The sequence below is a fragment of the Anguilla rostrata genome, chromosome 4 (genome assembly GCF_018555375.3).
Source record: "Anguilla rostrata isolate EN2019 chromosome 4, ASM1855537v3, whole genome shotgun sequence".
In the NCBI taxonomy this organism is placed as follows: domain Eukaryota; kingdom Metazoa; phylum Chordata; class Actinopteri; order Anguilliformes; family Anguillidae; genus Anguilla; species Anguilla rostrata.
The window spans coordinates 18,919,683-18,936,090 of NC_057936.1; the positions used below are offsets into that span (position 1 = coordinate 18,919,683).

The 16,408-nt window shown below is 38.3% G+C and overlaps 1 protein-coding gene across 9 annotated transcripts in view; it reads left to right on the forward strand.

Moving 5' to 3' along the window:
• Positions 1–16,408, forward strand: part of epb41l3a (erythrocyte membrane protein band 4.1-like 3a) — a 58,815-nt gene that overhangs the window by 15,288 nt on the left and 27,119 nt on the right. For 6 of the 9 annotated variants that reach the window (XM_064331131.1, XM_064331134.1, XM_064331136.1 and 3 more), the window contains exons 4-14: positions 1,902–2,006; positions 2,090–2,132; positions 3,638–3,713; positions 4,084–4,302; positions 5,660–5,747; positions 6,954–6,998; positions 8,141–8,293; positions 10,655–10,752; positions 11,231–11,406; positions 12,436–12,519; positions 13,483–13,670. In XM_064331131.1, coding sequence (XP_064187201.1) covers positions 1,902–2,006; positions 2,090–2,132; positions 3,638–3,713; positions 4,084–4,302; positions 5,660–5,747; positions 6,954–6,998; positions 8,141–8,293; positions 10,655–10,752; positions 11,231–11,406; positions 12,436–12,519; positions 13,483–13,670 — 1,275 coding nt within the window. The remainder of the gene's footprint in view (positions 1–1,901; positions 2,007–2,089; positions 2,133–3,637; positions 3,714–4,083; positions 4,303–5,659; positions 5,748–6,953; positions 6,999–8,140; positions 8,294–10,654; positions 10,753–11,230; positions 11,407–12,435; positions 12,520–13,482; positions 13,671–16,408) is intronic. The other 3 variants (XM_064331133.1, XM_064331132.1, XM_064331135.1) reach the window with 3 other exon arrangements.

Genomic DNA, 16,408 nt, shown 5'->3' on the forward strand with positions numbered 1-16,408 from the left:
ATTCAAGTGTGTGATGACATTTGATTTTATCTACATTTATGTTTTCATCATTCTGCTGTATGTCGTGTAATCAGTGCTGTTGCCACCTGTGATATTTCCTCTGCACCATATTGTCATCTTGCAGCTTTTTCCCTGGCATCAAGTTGACCAGTGAGACAGTTACAACTTAGTAGCAGATGGGATGATGCTACCCAAATAAAGTGTCAAACAAATCCCACATAACATCCCGACTGTTAAGATGGAGCATCTAACCTTCTGTGCCTCCAGCCAAGGAGAAATTAGTTTTGCTAACTTTCTTATATGGGGGATATTAATCTCAAGAGTCAGTATACCTCACACATTGTAAATAGTCTCCAGAAACCACAATTATCTACCTTGGGAATCTTCAATTTAGGAGCGATGTGGAAAGAGGTTGTCTAGAGAGTATTGGAAGACATTGAGGCAGTGCATTATCTCTGTTATTGTAAGTACACCCTGCACCATTCACAGTCTGCACTGTTTGAGATTTGGACAGGAGAGTCATTTTGCAATAGAAATATGACAACCATTACAAATCTCTGTATGCAGGTTCTTTGCAGGGCAAAACATAGTAGTATTATTTAGTGGCATTGGATGACCTTCACTTAAATTAGCAAATTTTATAGTGTGATGGGAGATATTGTCATTGGGTAATACAACAGAAGCAGAAGGCTGTGACTCCCACTGGGCTGCCTGTACTACTACACTCACAAACAAATGGGCGAGTTCATGCCATGATCACAGTAATGTTTTGGGTGTGCTGTTTCTGTCAGCGGTTGTGGTTACATGGTGCAGTCTTTTGGCTAAAGGGAGTGGGGAGGGGGTTACTCGGATGTCAGAACATTCTAAATAACCTCTCTGCCCAGAATGTTTACTGGCATTATTTACAGGAATTGTATTGCAATGCATTTCTGCTATGCATTGTTTGAAGCATTTGTGTTGAGGTGAGTTTAAAGTTCTCCACAGTTCTACCAGGTGCTGGTAAGTGAACCATGGCTTTGATAACAAGCTGAAGACACTCACCTACAGACAAGGATTTTGTTCACAAACACGTGAATATGAAAGCTTGGTGGAGGGGAAGAGGCTGTTGAACAGGCTTATGTGTTTGTTCATGGAGTATGATAAGTCTGTTCTGGTTTGCTGAGCTATCACCTGCATCTCCCACTTCCTTAATCCTCCCGCTCACTTTGCGTTATGCCCCTGAGCTGTGCTTTTCAGTGTGGTGTATCTTCACCTTCAACTAGGTGTCAGGGAGAACATTTGAAATAAAAAATTGACTGCAAAAACCATAATTAATGTGATGACTATTTTTTAAAACAGATCCAGAATTTTAATGAACACGGAGATTAAAATGACCTTGACTAAAAGCTCCCTTTTATGACCAATGAACAGTGTTAGTTGTCACAGCATCAGCCATCAAGAATATTCTATCGTTGGCCTTCCTTGCTGGCTGGACACCTGAAATCTGATTGCGCTGGCCACATCAGTTGTAATATTGTGCAGCACAGTAACAGCACTGCTCACTTGCTGATTCTAAAATGGAGGAGAAGCAATGGGGAATAACAAAAGGGACTCATTCAGTCATGACTGATGAGTATTAGTGAATGTTGCATTTGGAAAGAGGAATAACAAATTCCCTGAATTGCATTTGGGTCTTTATGTTTGTGTGGATTTACTTGCCTATGTGTGCATGTTTATATTTGCTGTGTACATGCCTGAATGTGTGTAGTTATGAATTTCATGTACAATAATTTCTGTGAGTAATATTAGAATATTGTGTAAAGTAATGTAATCAGGCATGTCCCTTTCACATATGCACATCTTCTACGGATGTTATGCTTTCTCCCTTAATGGTAGCACATGTTCTTATTTTCATCTTACAGAAACGGGCCAAAGGACAGGTGTTATTTGACAAAGTTTGTGACCAGCTCAACCTCCTGGAAAAGGACTACTTTGGCATCACATTCCGCGATATGGAGAACCAAAAAGTAAAGTGCTCTCTTCAAAAGCATTTTAACATGCAAAAATGTATCAATGTATAATTGACTTTTATTTTTGTAATATTTTACAGAATTGGGTGGACCCTGCTAAGGAACTGAAAAAACAGATAAGAAGTAAGTTGTTATTCTGCGTCTCTGTTGTTGTCTTAAATGCAGTGAGACAGTAAAATAGATTAACCATGGCTGGGGAAAAGATATCATATATACCAGCTCCCATATCATTTATTCTTGTGAAAATGTGACCCATAAAGAAAATCAGGAAATGATTTTCTGTACTCAGTAGAACCATTATTGATATTCTCAGACATTATCAGAGAACATGCAATTTGGAGCAGGGTGTTTTATCTCAATTTCTAACGGGGTGATGTATGCCTGTGCAATATGTGTGTGAATAACCAAATATGGTATTGCAGTATTTAATGCATTCTAGTGCCTTACTTCTAATAACACACCGTGAGCTCCATATTGTTTGGGACAAAGACATTTTTTTCTTGATTTAAGAAATAAGAAAATCACTGTCAGAGACATATGCCAAACTTTAGGCTTACCAAAATCAGCTGTTTGGATCATTAAGAAGAAGTCGAGCACTGACAAGCTCATTAATTACCCAGGGCCTGGTAGGCCTACAAAGAATTTCATCATAATGAAGAACTCCCAAACAACTGTCTGCCAGATCAGAAACACGTTTCAGGAGGCAGTGACTTCTGTCCATGGAACACTTCAAATACAGAACTACAGAGGCTACACTGAAAGATGTAAACCACATCAGGATGGCCAGGTTACAGTATACACTAAGAAGTACCTGAAAGAGCCTGCAGAGTTCTGGAAAATGGTCTTGTGGGGGCCAAGATTCACTTGTTTCAGTGTAATGGCAAGAGCAAAGTGTGGAGGCCCGAAGGAACTTTCCAGTATCCAAAACACCCCCTTCATCTGTGAAACATGGTAGTGGGGCTGTTATAGTTTGGGCATGCATGCCTGCCTCAGGTACTGACTCACTTGTCTTCTTTGACAATGTAAAGTTGCTGATTAGCAGAAATTCAGAATTGTACAGGTGCATCTTATCTTATCAAGTTCAAGCAAATTCCTCCAAACTCATCGGATGGGGTTTCATCCTACAGCAAGACAATGGTCCCAAATATACAGGTTAAGCAACAGAGGGCTTTTTCAAAGTCGAAAACTGGAAAATTCTTTACTCGTCATTCACCTTATCTGATTTCAATTGAACATGTGTTTCATCTCCTGAAGAGAAACCCTAAAGGGGCTATTCATATAATAAGTTCTAAGTGTAATTTCTACATTCTGAAACCATAGTGTATAAAATAGCCTTAAATAAAAGCTGAGAATGTATATGTTAACCATACGTGAATTGATTACAAATCCAAAATTGTGGAGTACAGAGCCAAATCAAGAAAAAAAAAGTATTTTTCCCAAACATTATGGAGCTCACGGTAGAACCTCCATGATTCACACATTCAGGATGAAAGGGGTTTAAACTCTGAATGAAACTGGTTATATATCTAAGAAGGTCGCTACACTTTGGGTCACATTATGCCAGAAGTTCACTTTGTTATTCAGTGGTTCAAAGGGGGGTTTTTTTGTTTTGTTTTTTTGCATTTTAGGTGGTGCCTGGAATTTTTCATTCAATGTAAAGTTTTACCCACCAGATCCTGCACAGCTGTCAGAGGATATAACCAGGTATCCTTTAAAAGGAAATGTTTAAAGTAACTTTATATACAATCAGGGTTGTTTATTGTGAACATATGCCAACTCAATCCTCTCCTGGGTTAGCATAGTTAACTTTGACTAATGCTTACAGTAAGTGATGTTGCATTTTTACTTGCTTTTCTGGGAATGGTGTTTGCCTGATATGGCACTATTGTTCATATTAATCAGGTGAATGGACTTGTTTTTCCAGCACTGTGACTCACTCTGGATCAGACAGTCTGGTGAATTAATGAAATGTAACCTAATGAACAATGTAGGAACTGCGTGTTCCTAAAGCCTATCTTAAGTCTAATGCACTTCCAGAAAAGCAGCAGTGCTGAAGCTCATTTCTGTCTCATAGGTATTACCTCTGCTTACAACTGAGGGATGATGTGGTTTCGGGCCGCTTGCCTTGCTCCTTTGCCACACACACCGTCCTTGGTTCCTACACAGTCCAGTCTGAGCTGGGGGATTACGACCCAGAGGAGTACGGAAGCGACTACGTCAGCGAGTTTCGTTTTGCCCCCAACCAGACCAAGGAGCTGGAGGAGAAGGTCATGGACCTCCACAAAAACTATAAGTTAGTGTTAATTTGAATGCTTTGGGTGTGTTTTCAGTCACGTTTTTAATTGGCCTCTCATACTGAGCATTCTCTTGTGTGCTAAACTTGTGTATGTGAGTTACAATTGTGTAATTGAGTTACAATTACAGTCATAGTGTTTTCAACTGGGATTTAACAAATATTCATTGCATATTTCAGTGATAATACAAATCTGACTGGCTCATATTTTTTTTATATTTCTGTTGGCATTCTGATGAAGGCCTGACAATAGGGCTGAAATGTTTTTAATAAAGTTGGAATAAATAAAATCAAAACATTTTAACAGAGCAAGAGTTGCTCTTGTTCATTATTTAGTCCTTTATATACTTTTTGGCTGCATCAGCTCACAGCCGGTTTGAGCGCTGCCTTTCCTTTTTTATAATTACCAGACCAGTCATGAACTGCTTGAAACATATTTAGGCTTTAACTGCCCTCTGTGGTGTTAAGGACCTCAACTGGTTTGTTATTCTTAGTAAATTTAAATACATTGTACTGTGAATTACATTGGCTGTACAGCACCTTGCTACTATAGAAACAGTGGGGAAGGCAGCAGGCAAGCTGCTGGTAATGCTGATGTTATCAATTATTTCAGTTATTTCAGAACATGAAAGGTTTGTCTTCAGACCTGTGTCATACTTCATTATATGCTGCCTGAGGCAATGCTCTCTCTCACACTCTCTGTTCAGGGAACAATTCCACTTCCAGAGCGGCTGGTGATTTTCAGTCCTGTCTTTGCTAATAACAGGTTATGCAATGCGATGAAAGGCAAAGTGGCTGATTAAGTTATCGCTGCAGTCCCTACACTAAGTATCAGAAATATGGATGCAGCGTAGATGTCAGTGCATTTTAAAGAATGATCATGTTTACTTGTTGCATTGTCAGTCACAGGCAAGGTCCAGTAGGGCTTGAATTCTAAAATAGGGCCCTTGAACATGAGAGTTTTTGCTGAAACAAGTAAAGCACTGGGGCAACAAGCTAATGCTAATGACTTGAAATTACCATTTCTGTATGTTGTTTACTGGTACAAAATCCCTTTCCTACATTGTGATTGTATTTGTAATAATGTTTTCCGCCTTCTATAATGGGACCTACTTATGTCATACTATATTTTCATAGAATGGCATTAGATTTCTAATAATACATTAAGACATATAGTTACATTTTAAGAAAATGTTGATTGTAGAAGCATTGATTGCTGTACAACTCATTTTGACCTGAGAGGGATTTAAACCTAAATGCTGTCAAGAATTGCCCTTGTCCACACTTACATGCTTCCCATAAGTACTGTTGGGTATCAAGATTATGGAGCTCTCTTCTGTCCCTCTCCCCACCCCAGAGGGATGACACCAGCTGAAGCGGAGATGCATTTCCTGGAGAACGCCAAGAAACTGTCTATGTATGGAGTGGACCTCCATCATGCCAAGGTAAAGAGATTGACCAGTCGAGCTGATAGATCTCTGATTGGGCCTGATTTAGCGGCCAACACTCCAACTAGGAAGCCCTGACATCCATCACACACTTGAGTAGGACCCAGTACCTGTAACGTGTTTGATTCCTTTCCGAAATGACCTCACACTGAACAACCGACCTGACATTTCTTTTCCGGATATCATGGAGTGAAAAAATGCCAGTTTCCTGACCATTGATCAGTATTATTAGGTGAGCTGGAGTTATAAGTCTTTTCACTCCATAAACCTTTGACCAGACCTTTGCTGCATGATGGACCGGGATACCGGTGCAGTTGTCATGTGAAAATTTCTTTAGGTGATCTGAAGTGTGAACGAGGAGTGATCTTTGTCCTGTTCAGTCCTAATGCAGCCCCCGCCCCCCACAAAAAAAAACCTCAAAGCTGTATTATTATGATGACAATGAATGACTCATCTGTAATTATGTGTTTAGATGGTTTTGCTGTGCTTCTGCTGTCAGTTGACAGACATGCTTGCATCCGCTTGCTCTCTGTTGTACACACCCCACTGGAGGCAGTGGGTTCACAGGCCTTTCAGACTGACCCTTTATCGACACGTGGGAGCAGTTTTAGACAAAACGAAAACACAAAGACAAACAAAAATGCTTGGCCCAAATGCCTGAAATAGTCAAAAGATACTAAAGCAACAGAAATGAACAGTTGCCCAAGGCAGAAAAAAATACAGTCATGAATAAAAAAAAACCACAAGAAAACTGCTGGCCCTTCAGACCTTGCAAGGCATTCCTTTTATAGTTCAAACACAAGAATAGGGTGGAAAATCATCCATAACAGGCACCGAAAAGCCTTGCGGTGCATGACAAAGGGTTTCACTCTCCCATGGTGGTGCCTGCATCAACATTGCTAAGCTGCTGTATCATCTCTGTCATTCTTTTTGTTCTGCCTGTGCTGTCTGTTCCAGTGTACTCTTAGGTGCTTATCTAACCCCTTTTAAAAAGAGATCAAGCATGTTAACAGATGATTCAAAATCTGCGTGATGTCAGTGTGGACCAATAATAAAAATAAAGCCTGAATTTTTGCCTAAAGTGTAACTGTCCACATAAATACAACATTCCACATGTAGGCTACTCAGTGATGACCTTGGAAGTACCCTTCAGTTTGATTAGATCAGTATATGTCTTCTCTCTTTTCTTACCAAATGGCCTAGTTGATAGGAAGCATCTTTGAGTGCTTGGCTCCAGCTAAAGGGGAGGTAAGGCTGCATTTTGTGTGGCGTGTGTGTGTTTGTCCTTGAAATTGTCTTTGTGCATGACTTCTGACTGTAAACTCCATCACCATGGCTGCGGTTGCTTCACTGCAGTGCTGGTAATGTTATGCCTCGCGGTTATGTTTCTGTGGGTGTGAGGGTGAGGAACACTCCTTGTTATGCCTGTACAGGGCAGACCCCCCCATTCATACCCCAAATGTACCAATCATTGGAAAAGCTCATTGTCCTGCCCTGGAGAGGTCAGATCCATTATCAGCCCATCCAAACATATCAATAGCCCACATCAGAACTGCAGACTCTGTTCAGAGGGCCCTCATTATTGTCATTTGCCTCATCACCAAACTTCTGCATTGCCTCTTCAGACCGGTCAGATGTCCACATTCAGAATTTATTGTTGATGCCCATTCATGGATGGATACCTACAGTAGCCTTTTGTCATTTTAAACAATTGCAGATTGGCAGAAGGACTAAAGCTCTTAACTAGCATGTTAGAAGAAAGAAAGCAGATGCTGTCATATTAATTTTCTGTGCCTGTCTTTTCCCGTCAGTAGATTGAATCAAAACCCTCTCCTTTTTTGGCATTTTTTCCTATGGTTAACATAAATGGACATAAAGTTCAAGATAACACTGTTTTGATAATGCTGTCTCTAAGAATACATTTGGCAAGAAAACAACTTTAAAGCATCCCCATATCCTGTCATTACAATAATATATTCTGGGAGCACCATGGAAACCATTGAGAAATTCTAGTTGTTAGATTAGAAAATATCAGGAAAAAAAAAAAAAAAAAAAAAAAAATATATATATATATATATTTCATTTGACTTAATGTTTTTGGCTGTCAGATTCCATTATCCAGATTATAAAAGGCTTTGGGAGAAAGGTGCCGCCCTGCTTCGCTCATGGTATCCAATTGCAGTATTATAAGTACTCTGGTTTCAGTTACTTTTTAAGGAGTTTGGTGCTGTTTTCATTACGTCCATCATGTTTAACTATAAGGACAACAACAAAGCCTCATTTCGCAGTCATGAATCTTTATCCATCTTGAACCTGTTGACAGTAATGACGCATCTTGTACCCATCAGAGAGAGTGAGCATGTGCTCCTGACCGGGGCTTGTGTCTGCAGGATTCAGAGGGCGTGGAGATCATGCTGGGCGTGTGTGCCAGTGGACTTCTCATTTACCGTGACAGATTGCGCATCAACAGGTTTGCCTGGCCCAAAGTCCTCAAGATCTCCTACAAAAGGAACAATTTCTATATCAAAATCCGCCCTGGGGAGGTAATGACCTGAAAATGAAAATATCTTATTGTTTTGCTTTGAGGATGATAATTGCAAACTGGATAGGCCTGTTATCTGATTTAAGTTGTCTCATATTTGTGAATGAGTGTGAATTTGTGAAGAATTTGTGAGTAAATTTGTGAATAGCAGTTATGGTGGACAGTAGTGAATAGATAGATAGCAAATTGATACGTGCTACAAACTCACTCTTTTGGGAGTGAAACACAATTTTTATTAATAAAATCACAGTAGTATATTGGCATTAATAGATAAGCTCACCATGTCATTTTACTTGGTCTATTTGAAGAATGGTCACAGTTAAAAATTTCCTTGCCCTGCTGTTCATGCAGCATAGCATAGAATGAAGGTAAAATTATATTATACCAAGCGCTACCTACTGGACTGCATTACTTTACCTACTGTGGGAAGGACATTGATTAAAAATTATATCAGAACATTTGCATTTAATCTTTCTAAAAGCATTTGGTGTACTCTGTAATTAGTAATAAAAGGGAACTCTAGGTCAAAATCACATTCCTAATACTATTTAAGTTTATATGGTGTTGCTAGTTGTTCCATTGCATGACAATCACAGAGATCCACTACTGTCAGCACTTTATTAAAGGGTAAGCACCACCTAAAGTTATTGGACCAATTCGTTTTAGTCTAGAGGTTTCTCATTAAATTAAGTTGAAATTGTTGTTAGAATGGCTACAAATTTGACAGATTAATCACCCCTGAGGGAAAGTCAAGCCCACCCAAAGTCAAGCCAGAAAATCACGATGCATGATGAAATAGGTGGAAGATAAACAGCTCTGCTATTATACTTTTAGGCTGGAAAGATGACAGAAATGGACGGAATTTGGTTGAAAAGATGACAGAAATGTACAAAATTGAAATATTTGATTGTGAATCAAAGGACATTATCAGTGACTCAGATGACTCTGACTCTGATGAGTCTTTATAATAGACATAATCACTGATCCTGATAGACTACGGCAGTACAGCCATTCAGGTTTGAGCCAGAGGTGATCGGAGTTGAAGGCTTCTTCCCAAAGCCAACAAACAGAGCACTTTTTAGCTATCTTGCCCAGATACCAGTTGTGTGCTTCCCTGTGTGTTCAGTACAAGGATATGAGACTATACAAACTGCGTGCAACAGTGTTAGCTCTATCTTGGCTGCACATGGATGGCATTAGCTAATTAGCTCCTACCTTAGGATTTACTTTAATCCACCTCTAGCAAACAAATTAGAATCATATGTTGATTTAACTTGTTTTCCATTAGCGTTATCACACTAGCTTTCTTATGCACATCAAGTTGTAGTGATATAGGCTAATTCTTTAATGGAAAAAGGACTGGCTGGCTAGCTATAGGGAATTTGACAGTATCTCACTTCCTCACTCTGCCACATCACAAAATATGACATAGGTGGTCATTCTGAAGATTGTTTAAAAAGGAAGGTGGGGAGAGGGGAGCGATTTGATCTTTTAGGGCTTATTCCTTGCCTTTATCTCAATAAAATTATGTTTAATAACACGAATCATAAAATAGCACAACTTCTTCCATTTGCCTGGTGTATTTCATTTTTTATAATAACTGGTGCTTATCCTTTAAGATGCAATGAAAGTGTATCGGACATCACTTTGCACTGTAGAATCCCAAGGATGGAAACCACTTGTAAATCATGTTTTATTGTTCATTAAAATGGCTCCATCTCCAATACTTTTATGGGAGTGTAAACTTGTAAGGAATTGCGATCGTCGCCACAATCTTAGCTCTTATCTGCCTGTCTGAACTGATTGTGTAGTATTGGTGCAAAATGCATTCATTTATTTAGAAAGGTTTAAAGACTTTAAAGGTTTTTAAGATCTTTCCAGGCAGGCAGAATATTTTCAGTGTCAAAATGTCTGCCTTTGTCAGGTTTTCCAATTTAACACAAACTTCTGTTTTACCAGATCAGTGTGTTGTCACATTAAATTTATCTTGTTAAAAAGGCTTTTGTTTTGAGATTGCTTGTAGCTCATAAAATGAGCTGTAAACTGCCTTGTCTGGCAGAAGAATGACTTGATTGTTATCCATCCCTCCCATGATTTACTGAGTGATTGCTGCAATAGCTCTCCAATTTCCCTTGTCAGATATATCACTACAGTGTGAAGGAAATGTGTGTCTTGTTTCCTGTGTTTTCCTTATGCCATCCCTAGATTGGTGATAAATGTTATTTTTCTACACAAACTGCTCATCACCCTGACTACAAGACTTTGTAACAAGGTGATCTTACAAAGACCTAATCCGAAGTGCTTGTGACTTAAATATCAGGGATGGATATGGGCTAATGTCTCTGTACTTCTGTACTTCCAGTTTGAGCAATTTGAAAGCACGATAGGTTTCAAACTCCCAAACCACAGAGCGGCAAAGAGGCTTTGGAAAGTCTGTGTGGAGCATCACACCTTTTTCAGGTGAGAGTTTGCTCAACAATGTTGAATTTTCAATGGTTTTTCCACTCTATTTGAACTGTTTGCTGTTTTATTCTTTTCTATGCCCACTAACTCAGTAGTGACAATACAGATCCTTTGAAATTATCTGGCATGAGACAGAATATTCAGCTGTTATGTGTTAGCACAACAAAAGACTAACCAGATCAAATCACAACTGACAGATGAGCTCTACTTTATTAATGAATGTGTGCAGCGAAATAATTTATTACCCACATAAAATTTTATTTCATCTATTTCGTCTCAGATTTGTGTGCTGTACATATTATTATTTTCAAAAACGAATCACTTTCTAACAACCTAATAAAAATAAATACAAAAAAAGAATAATTCAATAAATATCTGTTTCATTCCATTAAAAAAAAAAAACCTTTTTAGAGCAATGTCAGGCAGAAAACTGAATTGTAATGATGGAGCTGACTTCTCCCTCACTGTCCTGAAGGTTGGTGTCTCCAGAAGCCCCTCCCAAAAAGTTCCTCACACTTGGCTCCAAGTTCCGCTACAGTGGCCGGACCCAGGCCCAGACACGACGGGCCAGCTCCCAGATTGTCCGTCCCGCGCCTTACTTTGAACGCTCCTCCAGCAAGCGCTACACCATGTCCCGCAGTCTAGATGGTGGTGGGTACCTCACACAGACTCTTTCCTCCCGTGTTAGGCCTGAATGGAGTGGGATGGGATAACGTTGGGTGTTTGGGATGTTGAGTTTAGGCTGATGTAATCCATGTTCACTCTGAGACTGCCCCTTTTCCCATATTTCTGAGTCAGGGCTTTATCCCCACTCCTCACATTGTCTTCTCTGCCAGCTTAGTGGGGCTGCTCTTTTCCCCTGGTTTATCAGCCATTCCCAGACCACAGTTAATGTCCTTATTCGTCAAGCCAACTTACAGAAAGCCTAGAATAAATGACTTATATTAAAGCCAGGCAGGCTCTCTGAAGAGGGGTTTATTTTGTATCGCCTATAGAAGGATGGGATTACTCACTCATGTGGATTTGCTGCACAGTGTTGTTTTTTGTTTTTTTTGGCTTTGTTCTAAGGTACTTTTTTCCCTTTGTTTTGCCCCTCTTCTAAATTAATTAGTAGAATTCCTTTATATTTTTGTGTTCCCAAGAGCTCTGTTGAGCCAGCTCTCTCTGAATTTATTACTAGCAGAGCTGTCTATATCTGATCTAACTGTGTTGGGATAACCATTTGAATTGGTGAATGGTAAGAATAAAAAAAAGCATGCAAAGTTGCTTTTGCTGGAAATGTAACATTTGACAGAAATATTACTGGCCCTGGGGATTTTTATGTGAAAATCTTCAACTAAAAATCTTCAGCTCTCCTCAGTTCATTTCCTATCATGTTTATTTTATGGACATGTCAACGTTCTAAAACGACTTCACATTTGGAACATCATAACAGTGAGGCTTTAACCATAATAGAACCAGAAACAGGCAGAACTGGGATTTAATCATTTTTTTCATTATCTGTGTTAAAGCCTGATTTTGAGTCCATTGTCCTGACGATATGACAGGTATCTGTTGTCACTATTGTTTCTAATTATTTGTTGGCTGTTTATCCTCCATCTTGATTTTTTTTTAGAGATTAGGTCTCATTGTTAATCTTGAATCCTTACTGTAGTATTTAATTTCTATTGATCTCTCCAGCTCAGCGGCGTCATCCAATAAATACAGTGACTCTAGACCATGGAATTAAACTGCCTGTCAATGTAAATGACCGTAACGCAAAAGGTAGATATTTACTGCACATTAGCTCTTAGATGTAGCAACTGAGCATTGTCCCTCAGTTATTTATAACCTATGCAATTTGTTTTTACCTTAATTTGGCTCTTCTGATAATCAGTCATCCTCTTTGTGATTTTCAGTCAAACTGCCCTTACACTTATGCTTTCTTTTTGCATGCAGCTAAAGATTTTCATCTCCTGCGTAGCATATCATAAATGCTGCTGACATTTTCTAGTAAATACAGCTTGTTTGAAAAGCCATCTATTTTCCTTTCAGTGAGACCCAGATGTATAAATGAACTGGCATGCTTTACAGCCATAAAGCTAGAGCTGTGATCTCAGGTGGAACAGGTAAAGCATGAACAGTGGGGAAAGCTAAAAAAAATAAAATAAAATACTTTGGTGTGAATGTATAAATTAGAATGAACTGAATTGCACATTTCTGAAAGAAATGAATAAAAGAAAAAATCGAAAACATAATCTAAAACTGTTGAGATAAAGTATTTTGAATACACTGTTTGCCTTATAAGGGTAAAAGAAGAAATGTTTACATTTTCTGATTGAATGATGTGTAGCTGGCAGACATTTCCTCTTTATAAATATGAACCTGAGCACTTTGAAATGCGCTTTAATTATTTAAGAAGTAAAATATTAAGGCTCTACTCATAATATGTTAGCAGCATATGATTGAAGCTGCACTGGAAAAGCTTTCTTCAGATAACATGAGTGGATTCTTGTGTGAATAATATAGCTTTAATATCTCATGAGATCTCAAGGCTAATCCCTTTTTAAAACTGGCTTTTTTTTACTATGTTGGTTTCTTGATTTCTTTACTATATTGCTACATGTTATCTGTATTATTTTTCAAGATTAATGAATTCTGCCTTAATAAGTGTTTCGATGTCTCCCTAAAAACCAATCTGGAGTGAAAACCACAAAATGTTCATGAGGTATTCCATGTCCACTTCAGAGATGGGCACGGGCCAGTATGGCACAGCCAAGGGAATCGCCACGAGTGACCTCATCACCACGGTAACACCGGAAAAGAAAGCAGAGGAAGAAAAGGCTGAGAAAGAGGATGAGGAGAAACTGATGGCCATGGAGCAGTCTGAGGTGTCCGAGCCAATTCCAACAACCCCAGTGCGACATGAGATGAAGGTATGCCCTTCAGAACTCAAGAACAGTTTAGGACTTTTAGTGTGTATGTGTGTGTGTGTGTGTGTGTGTTGCAAATATGTTTAGGATTTGTGGTAAGTGGAAAGTACAAAATTTAACTTGTTTAACATATTGTCTGATACTGTATAGCTGCAATAATCAGACAGAATCACTGTCTCTTTTTACATCATTTGTGTGTCCCCTGAAAAGTCAAGAATGCCACACCATTGGCCCTTTGGGATAACCTTGACCTCTAGTGGTATACCTTTGCTCCTGTACCCCTTTGATGCATTTAATTAGGCCATAAATACATCGTCAGACAGTGTAAAACTCAGGATGAGAGTAATGTACTAATCATTGACATTGCAATACGATTTGTATGAGTTTACATGGATCCATGCATATTGAGTTAACATGACTTTAGAGAGCTTAACTGACCAATTGATCAATTGCCTCTACTTTTCACAAAGGTGACTGGATTTTAAATTGAGATGCCCTTTCAGATGCAGCCTCTTCCCTAAAGAAGGCAGGCCTGTTTATGGCCTTGCATGCAGGACATATTTCCTTCATACTTATTCTGACGCAAGCTCTGCTCAATATGTAGGCAGATGGAGGGTAAAAACGAAGCTCCTCAACTTTCAAACTGTACAATGCTTGGAGATAATAAGAAAGTCTGACCTTTAGTTCGGCTAGCCTGCCATATTGAAACCCTCAGCCTCTCATGTCCTGATTTGCAGAAGAGTTGGAGACTCCTGTAGCTTTGCTTTGATCCCAGCATCTGTGCTTTTCCATCTGGATTCACATCAAGATTACAAACACTGGATACCCAGTAGTGATATGGTTTCATTTTTTTTTGTAATCAACAATTTCAAGGCTAAAATTATACCCTTTTTTTGCAATGTTGCTGAGCGACAGCTCTCAATTATTCATTAATGACTTTCTCCAAGATTGTTTAATGGAGAGTGTGCAGAAACTCAGCTGCTACCATGGAAAAGCAGGAGGTGGAATCACAGCATAATGTATTTAGTTACTGAGGAAAACCAAGTCATTTTTTTAAAGGCATCAATCAATAAATTTACATTTAAATGTGTTTACTGAGCAGTTGGTATTTAATGAGCATTGTTAAATGCAAAGTTTTTGCTGAAATGCAAAGTTTGTGAATATGAAATGAAGTGTGATTTTTACGGATGTCTCAAAATTTATCATGATGATACAGTATTGCATCACATTTTATGGCCAGGTTAGAGAGTGCAATTTTTGTAGTGCCATCTACAGCTCATCCATCTTACCTTTGTTTTAATGAAATTGTCAGATAGTTCTTACAATTCGATACTAACCGAAAAAATGTTTTATGAAGATTTCTGTTTTCTGACTGGCTTACTGGGAGAAGGATTTCTGTAATGAATGTGACTAATGCTCCCACAGTCCCTTTATACACAAATGCTGGCTGGGGATATGAGAGGATTAACTATTCTAATCACATTCAGCTACAGAAGAACTTAAAGATTCGTGTTGCATCCCTTTTACAAAAAAATCACGTTTAAAAACCACGTGTTAAAAACCACATGAGAACACCTAACATGCAAAGAGTACGCACATGAACTATAAAAATAATTCCACTTATAAGATGCGGAAAAAGGTAACCTATGCTATTTCGAGTCACATGTGTTGTTCTCACATGAAAATTGTAGTTAATATTTCAGTGAAATGAAAATGTGAAGATCAACATGACTCAATGTGACTTGTTTTGTTTCCACATGTGGACACTTTAAAAAAGCCAATCAGGTGAAAATGTCCAGTTCACATTAATATATTGATATTTGAATTCACGTGTGAAGAGGCTAATTTTACATGTGTTTTTTGTAAGGGGCGTTTGTCCTTCAGTGAGTGCTTTTTGACTATAAAAATAATGTAAATGAGCAAAATAGGAATGAGGCCATGCTCTGTCCTTACAGTCAAGGCATTAAATTTATACTTTTCCTTTGTTACCACAGGCATATTTCTTCATGAACCATTAATTCCATGTTGATCATATAATGCTAAGATATAACATATGAAATATAAAATAGTTAAACTGGTAACATAGTATTAATAAAGTGGTTGACTGTGGCGCCTGCTCGTGTTCTGTAGGTAATGAGAGAAAGGTTAAAATATATTTATTGATTTTGATCCATCTTAAAGGTAGAAACAATATTCAAATAGATTGTTTGGGTCTTCTGTGGCAAGGATAAAAAGAAACTATAGCTATTTTTTGTTGCAGATTGTTATTGCAAAATCATCAGTATCTCCTGGTTTGTGTGATTTGCTAGATTGTTTAATTATTAATTTCAAATCGGTTATATATAACTGTCTAACTAGTCAATTATATTATTTTGTGGGTGTAATGGTTGGGAGGCCAGACATACACCCAGCAATAATATAATGGACTAGTATTTTTTCCTTTTTGATAACTAAAAATGTGGCCATTTTTAATGAACATTCTTTTGAAACAGAATTTACTCAAATTGTGCCTCAAAATTTCAGCCTCAAAAAATGTGTTCACTTAGTGCTGTAGATAGATTAAACAAAATAACATCTGCATAACAGAAAAATCAAATGCATTTGTTTGTTGTGTATGCATGTTTCTGTGCATTATGATTTTCTAAAAGCATGAGAATACCATACATCTAAGAGCCCATGTTTAGCCAGCTTTCATTCTGAAAAAGAAAGGAACTAATTGGCAAAACCACATGACCAGTACT